The 20,564-nt window shown below is 23.0% G+C and overlaps 1 protein-coding gene across 3 annotated transcripts in view; it reads right to left on the bottom strand.

Annotated features, from left to right (window-relative positions):
* Window positions 1–20,564, bottom strand: part of LOC132932358 (acetylcholine receptor subunit alpha-type acr-16-like) — a 190,671-nt gene that overhangs the window by 7,863 nt on the left and 162,244 nt on the right. The window contains exons 5-10 of one of the 3 annotated variants that reach the window (XM_060998703.1): window positions 18,897–19,077; window positions 17,622–17,694; window positions 12,484–12,678; window positions 11,444–11,530; window positions 2,578–2,687; window positions 2,035–2,197 (exon numbers count right to left, since the gene is read on the bottom strand). In XM_060998703.1, coding sequence (XP_060854686.1) covers window positions 2,035–2,197; window positions 2,578–2,687; window positions 11,444–11,530; window positions 12,484–12,678; window positions 17,622–17,694; window positions 18,897–19,077 — 809 coding nt within the window. Of the gene's footprint in view, window positions 1–2,034; window positions 2,198–2,577; window positions 2,688–9,551; window positions 9,639–11,106; window positions 11,194–11,443; window positions 11,531–12,483; window positions 12,679–17,621; window positions 17,695–18,896; window positions 19,078–20,564 lie in introns of all 3 variants that reach the window. The other 2 variants (XM_060998704.1, XM_060998705.1) reach the window with 2 other exon arrangements.

Below are 20,564 nucleotides of genomic sequence, written 5' to 3'. Positions count from 1 at the left end.
TCGATATTCCCTATCTCCTTTTAAAAACACTGAACTAACCTAAAGTCACCGTGAAAAAATATTTCGTGTTGCTTTTTGTGGCCAACCTAAATCACATTTTTAAATGGGCGATTGTATTATATAAAAATAGACTGAAGAATAATTTATTTATATTTAGTGTTTTTTGAACGATTGTCTGGACCAGTTTGTAATGTTTGTATACGTAAAATTGTATTCTAAGTTAATTTTTACTATAGTGTTGTTTAAATCATTTAATAATGTATAAGTAGACAACCTATTTAAGTTCTCATACCTCAAGGTTAATTGTTAAGTTTATTGAAAATATAATTTTAAGTTGGAAATTAAAAAATTAAAAAAAACTTGGTACCTATATCATTTATGTTAGATATTTTTAGTATATTTAAAGCTCGTACATGTATACATTTAAGATATACGCTCTAGACAATAAAAAACATCCTTGTTAAACATAAGTTATACTTATAGAAATTAAAAAATATTATGAGACAAGAATGCAGTGACACATTTTTTTTTATGAAAGTTTGAGATATTCAAATTTTGTTAAAATTTAAAAACACGGAAATTTGCAAATTATTTCGTAGTTAAAATCCATATAGTTTTTAATTTGCACAGTTGTCAGTTAAGGATTGAACATTTAATACAAAGTTTTTACTAACCGTTGTATTGCAGTAAATTTTATAGTTGTATCAGTGACAAACGATATTTTCATATGTTGAGATATCTCTCTAGCAACAGTTATCAATATATGTATACGAATTAGTGGATGATTCATTCAATGTATTTATTTATTATTATTTATTTAAGTACTACACTTATTAAATGTGAATTTATTGTTTTATTGTCCACGCTCTGGAGAATCATGTAAGATTATAGAAGTCTTAATACTTATAAAGTTGTTAAAATATTCGGGAAAAAAATCTTTAAATCTTGTAGAATGGTATTTATGGTTTTTGATCTTCAGCTATTATTTATTTTTCTTCAGTATCATAATGCAAAATATCACCATTTTCGTGTAGTTTTTAGAGAGATTTTACAAGATTTTTAAAACTAAAACACATATATACATTATAAAATTGCATGTATTATTTTTTTAGAACTTAAGCTGAATTTATTTTACCATAAATACTTTCAAAAGCTTTAAAAGCATCCAAAGGCAACTAACAAACTTGAACAAAGCTTTTCTACTTATTTTAAACGCTTCTTTCAAAATAATATGTCTATCTCATTTCCAATGAATTATAATGATGTACGATTTTTATTGAAACTTATCATTTAATTTAAATGTGTAGGTACCTAAAAATATATCCAAAACTGTAATTTAAGTTTTTATTTTAAAGTTATGAATAGGATCGGCCGTTTTGAATTGATGCAGTGTATCTTTTGCTAACTTTATTTTGGTGTCTTCTATTTGTTTGAGTGTTTTGTTAACGAAAATAACTAAATGATAAATTTTAAAATAGATAATATGTGTATGTGAAGGTATTATCTTGGTTATGATGCTTTAAACGTAATTCTTCTCCATATTATTGTTACAGAAGGTGATTAAGACGGCATGTGTAATTATAAAAAAGCTTAATATTATTATATTTTTATCCTCTGGTCAAACCAAACTTCAGACTTGTGCTTACCCGCCCGTTAATTTATTATGTATTTGGTATTATATAAAAATATATAAAAACTAATAAGCAAAGTATAAAAATTAAGTTAATAAAAGAAATTATTTTGTACTTAATATTTTACCGTGTGTATAACCAATTCATATTAATGTATGTACTATTATAACTGTTATACACATTCATACAGCTTACGTTGTTTTGAATTTATCTTTCAACTTAAAATTTGAATTTTTTTTTTCAGTGTTTCAGCATCGATTGCAAAGTTATTAGTTTGATTTGACATTTGTATACGTATATATGTAATTATATGTGAAACACGTGTTGTATTAGTAAATATTTAATAAATTATGAAATTAAAATTAAAATATCCGACAATATATAAATACAACAATTACTTTACCGATATCAAGAACGTTGGCTAATAAACTTCTTGACGATCGCTCTCGGAGTTCTATGCCTCTTCGATCGGTATATCTACTTCTGATGGCTTTGAACGATATGTCTTTACCTGGCCTTTGCATACACAATATCCATGGTAACCATAGCAGGAAAAAACACTTAACCTAAAATAAAATAATATAAATGTATAATATATTATAACGATAACAATAATCTGTGCTTCAAATCGGTGAATGGTGACCGCATACAACATGTCAACATAATTGGTTAGGTTAAGATATTGTTTAATTAATATATAGGTACCAACAAGTTACTTATTAATTTTTAATATTGTAATGAATTTCCTACTGTACAATATTTTTTGAACATGATGTTACGCATGCATTGAATAAGATATACATATAATAAATATTTAACTATATAAAATTCATATCATTTATATTTCACTAATGAAATACATTAGCGTTTATATAAATGTCAGTTATTTTTTTTGGTATTTTAGATATTAAATTTAACAAAACAAAGAATATGACACACAAATTACCCATGGTCCCATTGTATGTATGTCAGCTGTTCGGTGATGATAGTTGAGTACCACCAATGTGAGTACTACCGACGAAGCCACCATAAACATGATGCAATTGAAGTAAGTACCTATGGAAAAATGTATTATTTAGTTTTTAAATTTTTAATATTTATACTGAGGACTAGATCATTCCTTAACGAAATATGTTTTAGATGAATCGTCAGTGCTCTAAAGAATTTTAAAGTTCTAAATGACAAATTTGTATAATTTTGTATTAATTGTAGAAAAAAATGTATAAAGCATTATAGTAGTTAAGATGAAAAAAAAAATTAAAGAAAAAGAAATCATGCTTATCTATTATTTGTGTATGCACGCAATAAGATGAAGAAACTAAAACTAATTATTATAAATAAAGATTAATCATATTAATTTTAAAACAATTTCTATAAACATGTATTATTACTTTATCAAAAAACAATACATATGTATATTAAAATAATTATAATTTAAATTAGAAAAAGTCCTATATTACGTCTATAGAACATACATGTATACAATTTTACATTTATAAAAGTCTGTATAGTTTTTTATTTCATTAGTAATATTATGGTAAATGCAATGAATATAATCAATTATGTATATTATAATATGAATTTAATAAATGATATATATTCATTACAAAGTATGACTAAACATTTATTTAGTGTTGAAAAAATATTTGTCAATTAAATGTTTTTTTTCAGTTAATTTGTTTAATTTTATACGACATTAAACAATTGGTTTTATTTTAATGGCGTACTTTATTTTATAAATAATAAAAAATAAAAATAATGAACAATTTTGGCGAAGACATCTTTTCTTATTTAATAATATTTGGAGTCTATTAACATGTTTAAAGATCTGGACAATCATTACTTTTGGTAGGTATTATACATTATTTTAGTTGAAAACTGTTTAAACTAAATATAAACTATTATAAATTATAATAATATAACCTTCTATTAAGTGATCAAAAGTATATAAGTTTAAACATTTTACAAAATATATTTAAAAAAAGATAGTACCTACGATACAACTAATATATATATATATATATATATATATATGTTTATATTGTATTAATTGTATATTTTTAATATTATAACAAACATCTAAATACATTATTATTTATTTCTTTGAAGTAAAACTATCATGTTGTTACTAAAATAACTTTAAAACATGTTTCATTTTTAAAAATTAAGAATATTGTAAAAACATTAATATTGATTTTATTCATAATCTATGGCTCTATGCAGTTAAAATATAATATTTATGACACTATTTTGCTAGATGTATTTAAAAGATTTACAAATTATAAATTATTATAGAGACTAGAGACATACGTATTTCATTTCGGTATGCACTAAATTTCTTTAAAAATATTTTAAATAATTAAATTAACCAAGTAAGCATTTATTATACTTTATTATCAACGATTATTTCTATTACCTAATTTCTACTAATTTATATAAATTATACAAATTATATGATTAAATTCAAAATATTACTTGCATACCTACCTATAATGGCATAAGAAAAATAAAGATACTAAATAAAAAAAATTCTAAAAACAAATACACACAAAATAAAACATAAATATGTAAATACATTGTCACCAACATTCAAAAAGTAGTAAACTGTGAATTTTTATAATTTTAAATTGTTTTAATTCTTTATTTTTTGTGTATTTTTTTCACTCGAAGACTTTTTGTATAACGTTGATTATGTCGCTATGATGCTATGATGCAAAAGCGACCAAGTGAAAAAAATGTACGGAGTTTTACAAATTTAAAATTTATAAATAAAATTATAAAAATATCATTTAACTACGTTTTGCATAACGATGACTATATATTAAGCTAACAATTTATATTAAGTTTAATTAAATAAATATATGTATTTTTTAATACTCAATTATTAGTTCCTCGTCAGATCAGTTGATACTTGGAGTGAGGTAGTATGTATCAACTACAAAATATCATTATTTAATGTTTCAGTTGAAACTGGTTTAAATGTTAAAACATTATTTAATACATTTTTTATTTATATATATATTTTAAGAATTATTTAAATTTTAAATTTGTTAAAACTTTTATTGTATACAGCCTGTGTTAGACTAGGACGTCAAAATAATAAAAATTCTAAATTATATTAAACGAGAAGCCAAACGTGAAACATAAATAATTATTAGTGTTATGCAGGAAAAACGACAGGTATAAATTCAATAGAAAATAGAGGAATGTAATAGCGTTTATGTCACATAATGGATATCAACTTAAGCCAAATTCACTTTGGTGGTTTATTCGTTACATGTATATAATATATATTATAGTTAAAGGTTTTATGAGAAGATAAAACTGCGTGACATGTGTGCCAGATTCCATAATATTATAAAGTAGCTGGTAACTCTAGTCACGTATTAGCTTATAGTTTTTCACAGACAAGAAGCCTAAAATCATTATGAAAAAAAAAAAATCATTCAAATATTTATGAAAGTTATAGAAATTACATCTATAATAATTGTCAAGGGAATTTTTTATCATAGGGTTCAATTTCCCACTATCAATCTGTTTGATTATATATAAAAAAAAAGATTAAAATACGACAATATATTGACAGACAAAAGTATAGATAATAAAAATAAATATTACACAATGAAAAACGTAATTTATTTTCTTCTTACTCTAATAATTAAAACTAAAAATATAACTATGACCCGTCTTGCATAATATACATACAATTTAAAAAATGTTTGATTTGTTTGATTTTGACTGCTAGCATAATGAAAATGACTTAATATTTTAATTCATAAATAATGATGATCAATGACTCCATCAGACCTTTGTTATAACAGTATTAAAAGTATAAATAATTTGTGTTAGTATATTTTTGTTTGAATAATCGTAATTTTTTTTTTTAAATTGGATATATATAAATTAAAATATTCTTTATTATGATTGTAATTGTATGATTATTTTAATTTCTTTAAATATATACCTGATAATATTTTTGATTATTAAGTAATTGTTATAGATTTATATAATTATATTTTAATATTAATTATAGGTATTTTAATAACCACCTAATCACCTATTATCTATAATTTATTATAGTAACACATTTATGTTAATTTATAATTTATTGATTTTTCATTATATAACTATGGTATTATGACTTTAGGTTTAATAATTTTCAAAATAGGATTTATTGAATTTTTGAACAATTGAATATAATATGATAATAAATCCTCGTGCAACTGTAAATGTAATACGTATATAGTACCTACTGGTTAGCATCATGTAAATTGGCGATAAAGTCACAAGTTCCATGATTATACATAGAAAACGCTAAACTTATTGTTATGTATTTATCTACCTACCCTTAATGTAGTAGGTTTAATGTATTTACATTAAAGTGGTGTTGGCATACTTGAAATACCTTAACCAAAGTGTATATAGGTAATGAGTATATTAACATGTATTTATATCCTGTATTATGGTGTAATAGTGTCTATAGAAAACATGTGTTTAATTAATGGAAAGTACCTACACGAACAACTGTAGAATACTTTACTGACCCATATTTTAGTAAAATATTTTGAGTTCTGACTTCTGAATAAGTGAACTTTTGTTTTGAAATATAACCTTTATGGATGCTTTTATGTTCTAATTTATACGGTTTTTCTAAAAAATAATTTAAAAATATCGAATTATTTAACTATTTTACTAAGAAAATTGCAACTTAGTTTAAAAAAAACTTTGAATTTAATCGGCCAACTATTATATAGTAGATCTTAATTGAACTTCACAATTGAATAGGTCACTGTCACGCATGTGCTAAATTTGTAATCGATGATAATGTACAACTGTATATTAAAAAATAATTCTGAATAAAGGAAACAGAGTAATCAGTATCTATTTAAAATTTCCAAGGAAATAATAAATTCTTATATCATATTGTTTTAAATGATTAGTATTTTCTTTAAAATTGGTAGGTTTTAATTTTTTTAAACTTACCTAATTCTTATGAAAAACATCACACATAACTTGTAAGTCGATTTACATACCATTAAATTATGTGGATATTTCGTTATATAAATTACTTAAAAGTAGTAAAAATATTTTGAAATATTATTCTGTACATAAATTAATAAAATAAATAGATAATGGATTTATGAGAAATTAATTAATATTTTTCGTTATTTTTATTATTGTTTTAATTTGTATACTTAATATTTTAATGGTTTCTATTTAAAAAGATAATTTTTTTTTTATAACTATTAACTTAAATAAAATATGAGTTGTTATAATTAGAAGAGTATGTAAAATTCCGTACTCAAAACATAATGTCTCAACGGATATTTGGTGGTAACTTTAACTACAACCACATGGTTTCTATGTATATAATATATATGCATTATAAATGTCAAATTAACTTTTGTACAGAACATTGTAATGTGTTAAATTATAACATGTTATAATGTAGTATTTTTAATATTTGTATACGTATATATATATTTAAACTTATAAAAATAAAATACTTAAAGTTATTGATTAATTTTTCCAGCAATATGAACGATGATAGTTGATAAGGTTAAAACTAATAATTTTCACTCAACTATTCAAGTTTCTTAAATATTTTGTTGTTTGATAACATTTTTTCATTATAATATACTTTTAGATGTCTAAATTTAAAATGTTTTTTTTTTTTTTAATATGATAAGTAAAAACAATGAGTATAATAGAAATCAATTTTAATATCAAAAAAATGTATTCTAAGTATATACAAACAACTTATGGAACAATTTTAGCAAAACAAAAAATTACTATACTTTTATTTAAATTCAATTTAGAAAACTAATGAGTTGATAATAAACTTTTAAAATTAAAAAAAAAATCAATCAATATGATATTATATAATAATCCTGATTTACAAATATTTAATTAAATTGTAGGTAAATTATGCAATACAGAGCTCTATTTGACATTTTATTTAATTGCTTACGATTTTTATTTTCTCAGAGAAAAAAAATCAATTTCCGTATAAATTATGTTGCATATCTTCTAAAATATGTTATGTATTTATTTACATATAGTAGTTTTTAGGTGAATGCCACATAAAACGTTAAAAATGAAAGTTAAAACCACACGGTGAAACATATTTAATGGTGAATAATAAAAAAATAAAATAAATTATGGGTCACCTGTTAAATATGTTAAGTGTTGTTTTCGAGATAAATAAATGCTTTTGACTTTTTTATACTTTCTAAAAAGTAAAGGAAAACTCCAACATTTTTTTATTTTAACCCAATCATATTAACACTGAAATATTAACATATATTAAGACAAAATATAATAGTAAATATTGGCAAATTAATGTATAAAAAGTGTTTAAGATGGGCGAGCAAATTTTTAGTTTAAATTAGGTATCTTGCGTTCTATGTATTATACTTATTTTTATTGGCATGCAAAAAATGTACAAATTGTTAGTAGAAAAAATAGCAAAAAACCAGAGAAGACAGTAAAAAAAAAATATATATTTTATAATAGAAGCTGACTGAAAGTTTAATACAAGAGTGTATAATATATGGTATAAAATAATAATATATATAACGTATAGGTATTTAATAACTGACTGAAACAGGGTGTGACAAAGTTTTGATATACCTAACAGTGTTTGTAATTAATTATTTCATTATATTTTTATCATTATTAATGGTTATTTTAATTGTATTACTGAATATATATACTAGATATGTTATTAGAATATAATAGCTTATAGTTTTTGAAAATTTTCACAAATTTTTTGTAATTAATCATAGATATTTAAAAAAAAACACGATAATAATCATAAAATGAGTGAAATATTAACATTTAAAACAATAATTTTTAAATCAAATTATCAGAAATATAATTAATAAATTGTTATTTTCTGGTTTTAGATTCCTATGAAAACATTGGTCTAAATACATACCTAGTTATTTTGAAATACACATGTTCTATACATTTTATAGAAATTCACTAACCTAAAATTATAATAATATTTATTTGACAATAAATTTATAGATAATTTGAAAAAATATATTAAAACATCAATAATGACTTCTAAAAATTATATAATGGAATAGGTACTAGAAAAACGATAGAAAGTGAATAAGTATGTTCACTAGGTAATTGCATTAAAAACTAAAAAAACTATCATAATTAATAAGAATAAAATAAATGATTTTATTTTGATGTATTTTTATGCAGGTACATATTATTATCTAATTTATTTTTAAGTACAATTACTTTAAATGTTTAATATTGTGTAGGCTTTACTATTATTGAATATTTGATATAGGTAGAAATGTAACATTTTTTCAGTTTTAGAATTTAAGAGATGTTTTATTGACAAAGGCGAATATAATAACGGAAAATAAAAACGCTTGATACTTCAGGTTTGAAGACAACTGTTTGTCTTATTAGTTATTTCACAAATTTACTTCAATTCTGACGTGTTTTACGAAGTTTTCACTTACGTGTTGTTATTATGAATCATATTTTCGTAAACTGTTTAAGTATTATATGTAATTTTTTGACATTTTATAACCATTGTATTTGTAGTCATTAGAGTCATATAAGGAAAGTAATATCTTTAATGCTTTAAGAGTTAACTTTTAGATGGAGTTAAATCTATTTAATTCACGTTAGTGTCATATTTATTTTTAAGAAATTTTTCAGTAAAATAAATTATGTATAAAAATGAGCGGTTTGTTATTTTACATAATTTGTAACTTAGCTTATTAAAAAAAAAAAATTGTTATAATAAGTAGGATTACTTGTCACACCCGATGCGAAATAAGTGATTAAGTTACAAACCAAAAACATAAGAATACTGTTAGAACACAGAGAATTAAGAAAAATGAGCGTGTTGTTAAAAGAAGTGTGTCTGTCAATATGGTAAACTCTAACCTAACAAGGGTACAGCGTCAGAGGATTCTGGCAACACTTCTGCCAACCGCAATAGATAAACTACTTGTGAAAGCAGTATTGCCACACCTGTAACACAAATAACGTTAAAAGTAACCGGTTTTTGGAACCATAATAACTTACTAGGTTACTAATGATGTGAGTACATGTTATTATTATTAAATCTATGACATTCCTTAATCTATACTTAAATTCATCACGGTTTTATTATTTTAACCACGAGATAAAAATATTGGATGGAAATAATAAAAATTTTATTAACATTCATTTAAGTTCCTTGTCGAACGAATACGTATGTTCTTCATAACACCAATAAATATTTTCAATTTTTGATTTATAGGTATTAAATAAATTTATATTTTAAACTAACCACATAAATATTGCATTATTTTGTTTTGTTGAACATATGTATTTAATTTCTTAAAGTATTACGATATTAATGAAATTCGTTTATATAAATTTACTTATACCTATTATATTATTAATTTATATCAACTCGCGGTAGTTCATAGATGATTGTATTTTTTATTTGCTTTAAAAAATAGTTAACTTATCATAATAATTTTTTTTTTTTTTTTTAAACGAAATAATTGACGTCTTATCTGGTATCACAAGCTGTATTATTTAGTTTTTCTTAATTTTATACCTATTTTTTTTTTTTTTTTTTAATGGATCAGAAAAGGCAAACAAATACAATCACAAACTGCAAATTCACATCGATATTAATATGCAAAAAGACACACAATTATTATTGTTCAAAGAACAAAACAAAAATAAATATGTAAAAAATGTCTAAAACAATAACAAAAGAGAGAAAAGTGAAGTGAGAAAAAGCACTCGAGCGAAAGAATCAAATGGAGTATAGTAGGTACACCAAGGCAAAGCCGTATTAAAGTGTTTTATTATTGAACTATTTATTATTTATTGCTGTGAAATGAGTAGGTAAGGGTATAAGATTTTCCAAATATACGGCTCGGCCTCTAGTGTTTCATTTTTATAAAATAAAAATCGTACAAAATCAATTAAAAGAAGAATTACGTTTTTTTATAATCAAGTTTACTTAATAGTTTTAAAGTGAGAGTACTATAAAATAGCTGTTAAGTTGTTGTGTCTGTCAAATAATTAATTTTTAACTATGTGTGAGAATATAATTTAATTTAATTTAAAAATTGACACATGAATTTTTTAAATAAACGTAAATAATGCTTATTAGAAAGACTATTTTAAATTTTTAAATGAAATAAGATAGAAAATAATAATTTAATAATTTTCTATAAAAGTGTCTTGTAATAATGTATTTTAATTTTTGATTTTAATGAAAATTATTATTTCTTAAGAAATATAGTAATTTGAGTTATCTACAATTCATTGTACTATGTTTTTGTACGATTTCTTGTTATGTTTCATTCAAATGGTAAATAATATAAAATATATATTCTATTCAAAATATAAATAGATAGATAAAATGAAATTGTAAACATCACTAACTGTCACAAGATTTATTTTTATTTGGGAGGAATAGGGTATTTTATGGTACCTAGCAAGGGTATCGCGTCGGAGACTTGTGGAAGCGTTTCCGCCACCAAATTCAGGAACACTGTCAGTGATAGCAAGATGGTCACTCCTGTAACAACCAATTTATTTTTATGACCTAGAAAAATACATCTGGGAACATTTTGTTGATAAAACAATGTTTTATTTAAAATTTAGTAAAATGATTTTCAGACTAACATTAATAATTGTATTTTATAATATAATAGTATTATGGAATATAGGTAAGTAATGTATTGCTTGTCCAACGAAGTGGTTCCTCCAAGTATCAAATGACAATGACATATGTCATCATGCAAGTTGATATTTTTTCTTAGTCCTACCTATAAGGGGAACCGCTTCGGACGTTGTTGGCATCGACTCGGCGACCAGATTCAGAAATACCGTTAGTGACAGTAGTATAGTTATTTCTGAAATTAACACTTTGATTATTTTTCCTAATTTACTTTCCTAGTTGTTTAAATGTTCTATATGATTCAATTTAAAACTAACTTAAATCTTGAAAAATAGATATTTTAAAAGATATAAAATAGAATATATTATGATAGACGTTTTATACTTTTGAAATAAATGTCTTTATTTTTGAAACAAAATATACTTGAAATTAACACATAATACTCTATGAGAAAACAGATTTTTTTAATTGCATTATATAACATCAGATAAACCGGAAATTATCAAAATGTATATATTTATTTGTGTAAACGTAAACAGATACACGGTATTTTAAATTAAACCTACACAAACCCATTCTATTAAGTCGGTGTATTTATCTTTCGAAATTTCGATATAATTCCACTGCCTAAACTATTGTAGTCAGACAGTGGTGGTGATTGTGGTTGTCGGTAAATAAATAATGCGCAAATCTAAGCAACTATAATATTAATAATTAATAATAATTATTGTTGCGTATAATATATACATCGAAGAATCTGTTGGAATCACCGTTTACACGTGAATATAAAACGTTATATTGGCACGTAACCGTTTGATCGTTGCTATAAGTAAAAAGTATCACACTACCGTATATAACGACTATCGGCAAAATAAATCCATTAGACACTCGTGGCGGCACTCTCTGATATGACGTCCTTATTATGCTGCTGTGGATTACATGTATTATTATTAACATAGTCTGGAAATCCTTGTACTACCCATTGTCTGTGTTTACTCAGGCAGCGGCGAAGAACAAATAGTCGATCTCATATTTTTTTATCTTTTAACATCGATTTGTATCTCCTTCTCCACTGTCTATCACACAAAAAAGCACGCGCACATATCACACCGCTTTTAACCACACTATGCTCAATCCGCTGTAATAAAATGTTTGTATTTGTTTCCTGTTTTGGTATCACGTTCTTACCTAGTGTAAGTTTTTCACCGCAGTCCGGAGGTAGCGTAAAGCCCAGTAGAGCCATCGACGAGATGAGTACGCATGGTACGATCAGGTTGAAGAAATAATACAACGTCCTCCGTCTAATCTTTATGATGAACGTGATGTCCACGTATGGTTCTGGACAACAGCCGTAGGTTATCACGTTCTTTTTTCCAGGCATACCTGTAACGTGCAAAATTGCAGTTTTATAATGGGTAACATAAACAAGTGACACAAGTGCAGTAGGTAATCATCTGAGTTTAGAACTTAATGTCCTAAAACCTTTAAAATATGCATTAAATATGAATTAATATAAACTTATAATCGATAGACCTACTTGCTACTATGCATACTTAATATTAACTCTGATATCAACTACTGTTATGTAAATGCACCTTTATTAGGACACATGGGCAAATTTTACAATTAGGTACAATTATCATGTGATTTTCATTTGAAATAAAAAATTATATTTATAAATGATTTTAATTAAACGTAGTAGGTAATAATAATAAAAAAATCCTAAAGTTGGTCAAATTTGTTTGTCGCGATTTTAATTTCTGGAGTGTCGAGAATGACCAAATATATAAGTTTTTATTTTAAACTTTGTACACATGAAACATTGTAATTTGAAATTTCTAAACATTTTTACAAAATATGTTATATTTAACTCAAACTATTTGTTGTAAATACATGATATTTTCAAAGGTTTAAGCTATTTATTCTTTAATTATGTATTCATTTTAGTGAAAATCTTTAAGTGGTTAACTATAAGAAGATTTGATTCTCGAAGAATATATTATTTTATTTGCTATTAATTATTTTGTAAATTGTACAGTATACTATGTTAACACTATATTATATTATATATATAAAAAAATATAATTCCGTTATTATTATATGGTTATTGCAATATGCTTTATTAGTATAGTTTATTTTATACTATTAAGTACTTACTTATAAAATAATAAATAAACCTTATTCAAATAATTGTATTATTAATACAAAGAAATTAATATGATTTTATTAAAATATGAAATGGTTATAGAATTCAATTTTTACATTTCTGTCGTTTTATTCAAATTTAATTTAATTTTTATAAAAAAGAACTAGTATTTCATAATTCTAAGTCAATAAAATAATATAACACTCATGAAACATATTATATTGAAAGAATAAAGTACTAAATAATAATTTTTGGTTCGATTAATGATTACACTTTGAAACACTTTGGAAAATATTCGTATTTATGGATTTTTTTTTTTAATGATTATGGATATTGAATGCTAAGACGCATCAGATTCTAAAGTATGTAGGTAAGTATTGAAAGAGCTTGTTAAAATATATTTATTTTTATACCTAATCTATTTTTTTTTCCATTCATTATTTAATTATTAAATTATGCCATTCTATAATGTGAAAGACATAAAAATGTTGTTGCTTTTAGTATAACGAAGTGTTTTATTGCATTAGTTATTAGTTATAATAGGTAAGAAACGTATGAGATCGTTAATTATTATTCGAGTTGGAAGTGACACATAATTAGTGGAGTCGCTTCTGTTTAATTGAATAATATTTACTGCAAATTGCAATGTTGTCAAAAATGAAAAGAAATTAATTTGCGTATTATTTTGACGCATCTGATAAAGTTTAATTGACTTATAACTTTTTACATATTGTTTAAATAAATACTTGAAAATAATATTTTTGAAGAAAAACACTTGAAAACACTATTTGTGCTCATTATATTCCAATTAGTTATTCATGTATTGAATTATACTTTTTGATAGAGTTAAGGATATTACTTTCGTTATGATCTTTTTAAATCAATTGGTGATTTTCATCCATGGGCGAATCTCGGAACACTATGCACCGTTGAGTATTTTTTTTAAAAATCTAACAGCATATTTCAATAATTATTTCGATTTTATACATTTTTTCCAAACTTTGTAAATAAATGAATTACACTTTTAAAATATTATAAAGTATAAAGTAGATAAACCTAGATTTGAAATGCGAACAAATACATTTATGTTATTAAAATATGTAATGCTAATAGCACAGTTGTCGACATCGACATAAACTAAATTTTTTTCTCATGATCAACTAACACACTCTTTATTGTTTTCAACAATAAATTATTTTCAACTATATATTTTTCATAAATTTGTAGCATCCCTAATTTGGTTCATGGTTGTGGTATTGCATCCCGGTTAGAGAATTACTGAAGTAGAATAAAGACAATAATAATAATATTATTCCAATATACCAGGGAAAATATTATGATAGCTCCCAAATTAAGTGGATTAAGTAATAAAAACCATGCATTATGTAGTGATAAAATGACCCTAGTACTAGATGCAATAGACATACATTAACAGTATTAACAATATATTTAGAACATATATAGTGGTATTGTAGTCTTGTATATAGGTACAATCTTATTGAAAATGTAAACTGTTCTTTTCTAATAATACAGAGAGATTTTTCTTGTCCATAACACGCACTATGGACCCACTTGCTTATTACACGTAAATTACGTGACGTAATTTACCTATTCTTTGATTAAATTAAAAAAATATATGTAAATCGTATATTATGATAAATAGAATATTCTATATTTATATTTAGTATGAATTGAACAATAATTGTTACCCTTAGAGAAATCAAAATATTTAATAATAAAGTAGGTAAGTACCTAAAAAATAATGCTACAGATATTTTTATTAGGAATGATTAAATTATATATATATGTAACAATAATTTTATTAAAGTATCTAGTAAATGCTGATTGTCCTCTTTATTAATAATATATGACTTAAAAGTTTTTGCAAAAGATCAAATGCCATTATTCATAAATAATAAAAGTTTAATGAAGTGTATATTATAAGATAAGAACATAACCTATAAAATACCGGTGTATTTAGACACACTGAATGTCCAGTATAAATTTCTAAGACATTAACGTTATATGTATGTTTGTACTTTGTACTTCTATCATAATTTTTTCTGTTAATTTGAAATATATATTTTTGGTTGATTTCTTAAAATAAGATTCTTTATAAATTATTTATAACCAAAACAATTCGTGTACGTAATATATCTTGTAAGCTAAAATTATAAATACATAATATTATTTATAAATATATATTGTACTAGGTATACCATATAATATTAGGCTATGTTAGATGCATCTTTTAAATTAAAATAAATATAAAAACTTCATTAAAAATGTTTTAAGTTTCAATTAGTTTCGGTATGTATTGATGGTAATAATATTATCATTATAAAATTAAAATTAAAAAGTCAATCAGACTTAATTCTTTCATATTTAAGTTTTATTACAATAAAATTTTATTTAAAAAAATGAGTTATTAATATTTTTAAATTTAGATAAAAGTTGTATTTGACTATTCATATTTTATATTAGAGAGGTTTTTGAAATATTTAGAGTTGAGAGAGTATTGTATGAGACATGAGTCGAGTGTAAATGTGTGACATAACAATGAAACATACACATAGTATACTTTAATAAATGCCCCGAATGCTCGTTATTATTCGTGGAAATTTATTTTAAAAATAATATATGCCACGGTCAATTAATATACTGTAAATATTAAATTCATAGATAATTATTTAAATATTAAAGCTAACGATGAAATTTTTATAATTTAAAATCATATTCAATTTAATTACTTACAAAATTATAAAATGTAAATACTATGAAATTAAATTCTTTGTGTAGCTATTTTTTGCAGTTACAAAATAAGTACATTATAATAAATGTAAATGTTCGCAGGGATATAATGGTTGTTGATGTTTTATAGTTCATTTAAAAAAAGTTACAGTTTTGTTCTAAATGTAAGTTCTTAAAGTTTTATTATCTATGGTAAAATTTTAGAAATCACTAATAAAGACAAAAAGTCATGTATATTTTTATTTATTACCCAATAAACAATTATTTAGAATAGAAACACAAAACAACTATTTCGAATTTTGTTAAAATCAGGAATTTAAATTTAAACATGTGATTTTGACATTATTGTCTCTTGAAATTACAGCTACAATTTGTTTAAATTAAAAAAATAACGTAGCTAATAATTATTATTCGATTTGTTTGCATGATTTACTTTTAGGATAATATATAATTTTCAGATTTTAAAACTGAGCATGTATATCAAATAATAACCATTTACATTTATATTTTTTAGTATAATACGATTGCGTAGTGCACTTAAAATGTTACTTTTTTCATCATGATCCCATTGTTCATAGGCATGTTAAATTAATTTTATTTCTGATAAACATTTTTGAATTGTATGCATTTCATAAAAATTTAAAATAATTATGGAATAAAGAACAACAAACACAAATTGCAATTGCATAGTGCAATTACCAAAAACAAGTTGTGATATCTGTATTAATAGAAATTTTATTTAAGTTATAAATATAAAATGTACAAGCATATTTTGATTTTTAATTAGTTAAAAATTATAATATAGTCTAAAATGTAAAAACTATGTTCGCTTAAAATGAAATATTAATTTAATGTTATGTGACTGATTATTGAGTAAAAATAATTAACTCATATCCTTGAACATGATTGAATATTTTATTTGATTGCGTTATTTAAAAAAATGTATGATTATAAGTTTAATAACGTTAAAATTATTTAGTAAATTATCGAATTATTGTATTGTATTAAATGGATTCCTTGGTATTGGGCAATTTATATACGCTAAAGTGTTCCCAAAAGAGTGAAAACGAATTCTACTATTTATTGGTTTTAAACTTTGTTGAAAGCATTTATTGAATTTAAAAGTAAATATTATGTATTACTCAATAACAAATCTAATGAATATATTCTTTAAAATATATTAGAAGAAGACAAATAAAGCACATACAATAATTTAATAAGAATTTTAGACTCAATTCTGTGGGTACTTTAATGATAAGACGTTAGATGGTATTTGCCTATTTATAATATTTTTTTATTATATATATATTTTTTGTAAAAGTCACTACCTAAGTATGATTATCAAATATTATTAATACATAAAATGTGAGAAAAATACAGTCATTTATTTAAAAATAAATCTATTAATATTGACGTCATAAATATTTACCTAACAAATACCATTCACCGTTCGTTGTGAAGTCTGATAGATCACCGCCATCTGATTTGAGCACTAAATCAATCTGAAAGTATAATTTTAAAATATTGACTAGTTTCATACTACAAAAAAATTACACATACATAGGAATTATTTTATACTTAAAGTACATACGTACAAATATTACCGATAATATTGGTTTATATTTTCATTTGGTACATTATTTAATAAATATTATCTGCAAGTATTTATAATAATTTATAATAATAAATTATTCAATTTTGTACGTGTATAATTTACTTAGTTGATCCATTTATTAACTTTTATCAAAATTAATATTTATTAAAATCTAATAATTTATACTGGCATTTAGATTTTTTGTACAAATGAACAACTGTTATCATTAGAATGTCAAAATGGTTAATGTGAATGACTATTTTTTTTTTTTTGTTAATGTCTCAGATAAAATCAATTCAAGAGGTAAATCAATAAGCCTTTAATTTGAAAGAATATAATTGAATATTTTTATGTTAACTAAATTTTTGATTTAAATTGAATACATAAAAAATATGATTACAATGCGTTTAAAACAATAAAATATTGATATTTTTTAATTTAACAATTGAATAGTTTCAATTATTATTAAAAATTATTTTAGTTCAAAAAGTGAATGTAAAACCACCTAACTATTTTAAGTTAAATTTACAATAAAATTATATTAATATTTTAGTAAATTTAAATATATATTTATATTTATACACAACGTATTAAATTAGTTGTTTTATGTTGTATTAATTATTATTCTGTAATATTTGTCAGTAGATGATTGTAATCTATTCATTAATTTTTTAATATAATTTATTTTGGATGGTTTTTAACGTAATTAAAATTTTTAAAAAGGTACATTCAACGAAAGCATAAAAAATGAAAAGTATAATATGCAACATGAAAGTGTAATAAAAATGCAAATTCATTGATAACAAAAGAAATAAAAAAAAGAGATTTTTAACAAGTTATAAAGACCCTTTTCCCATATAAGCTCAAAAAGCGATTTTAATTAATGAAAACAATTGTACTTTTTTATTTTAAGATTTTTTAGATTATAATCATGTTTTTTATATAGTTTAACTTGAATTTACTGACCATTATAAGAATATTATTTAACAAAAATATTTAAAACAGAACTATATAATAGATAATAGATAACATAAAAATCAGAGAAAATTAAATTTTAATATTTCTATAAAATTCGAAATTGTATTTGTATTAGAAAACGAATAAGCTTACCTGAAAACCATTGTATGTCCAACTACCAAACTTCATAAGGCAATTCTGGTCATCGAATGGAAACCATGTGATGTCGATTTTACATGTACTTTTGAAAATACCAGGTGGCACGTACAGGCATGTACCATTGTGCCTCACTACCACATTAGTTTGATAAGTTCCATCAAATTTTTCGTCGGCACTGTAAGCATTAAATACATGATATATATATATATATATATTATATATATTTTTTTGGTCACTAAATATAAAGATAATGGATAAATTCTTTATTCTTAATTGTTATTAACTAAATATCGATCGATATGCACGTGATTTGATTGTTTTCTTATTGCATTAATGAAAACTTTAATAGGAAATATTGCATAATGGATAAAATATAAATATAACTAAATATTAGTTTTCAAATAAACAGTTGAGAATAAGAAAATAGTGATTACAATTAAAAACATAAATTGAATTATATATATATATAAATAACTCGAAAATATTGACTTATTTTAGATTGCTCTGTATAGATTTTGGGCTAGCGAGTATTTTATCCTAAAAAAATGTATCGTTATACGGAATAGAAGACATAAAAATTATAGAACTACTGATTTATTTTGAGCTATAAATAAACAAATATGCAAAATTGTAATAGAAAGTACACTCGTTGAGCATGCTAGATTTCTGGGTTACTCTATAACAAATTTTAAAAAATATTGTAATTTTAAAAATTATAAAATGTATTATTTATAATTTAATTCGTATTGATAGATATTAAAATATTGCACAATACACTTATCTATTGTAAAGATTTTTAGGCACCCGTTTCGCCCAAAATCAAACTTTCCCGTTTCACCCAGATACCCGTTTCGACCAAAGCCATTTCAGTCGTTTTCAAATTAAGTTGGCAATGATTTTTAAATATTTTAATACATTGATTATTTTTAACTATTTTTAAAAAAAAGTCATAGGAAATTTTTTTATAAAATACATATTTAATTATACATTATTACGGGAAAGATTGATTTTGGGCGAAACGGGGCCGCGCCCGATTTTTATACTAAAATAATGCGATTTGACCTTTAAATGTTTTTTGGTGTTTAAATTGTCTAAGAATTTAAATTATGAATGTAAATTAACATAAATAAACATTTTCTTATTTATTCCTTTTACAATATTCCTATTACTTTTGTATTTTACTAAAGATATACAAAATAAATATGTACACATAAAATATCGTAATTTTAAATTATATGTAATATACACTATGTATAATATATATATATATTTTATTTAAGAATAATTATTTGCAGTCTATAAATAATCTATACAGTTTTACAGTACATAATAAGTAATTTTAATGACATAATATTATAACATAGCAAAGAAATATTAGCATAGCATTTAAGGGTAGTCAATCGGAGTACCACCTGGCTATATATTATAGATATAATATCTAAAAATCATTAAATAAAATTATTAAACATTATTCAAAGTGATTTTAGAGTTCACGTAATTTAAAAACGGTATACAGTTTTTGTATAATTTAAACTATACTTCATATTTTCATTTTATATACATATTTCAAAGTACCTACCTAATGTATTGTACAAAATTGTGTAAATCATTTTTTCAATGATTCAGCTAAATCGAAAAAAAATATGATACTTGGTCGAAAAC

Source organism: Rhopalosiphum padi, chromosome 1 (genome assembly GCF_020882245.1).
Source record: "Rhopalosiphum padi isolate XX-2018 chromosome 1, ASM2088224v1, whole genome shotgun sequence".
NCBI lineage: Eukaryota > Metazoa > Arthropoda > Insecta > Hemiptera > Aphididae > Rhopalosiphum > Rhopalosiphum padi.
Note: the sequence above shows the minus strand (reverse complement) of the source record. Positions and strands in the feature narration are given on the sequence as shown.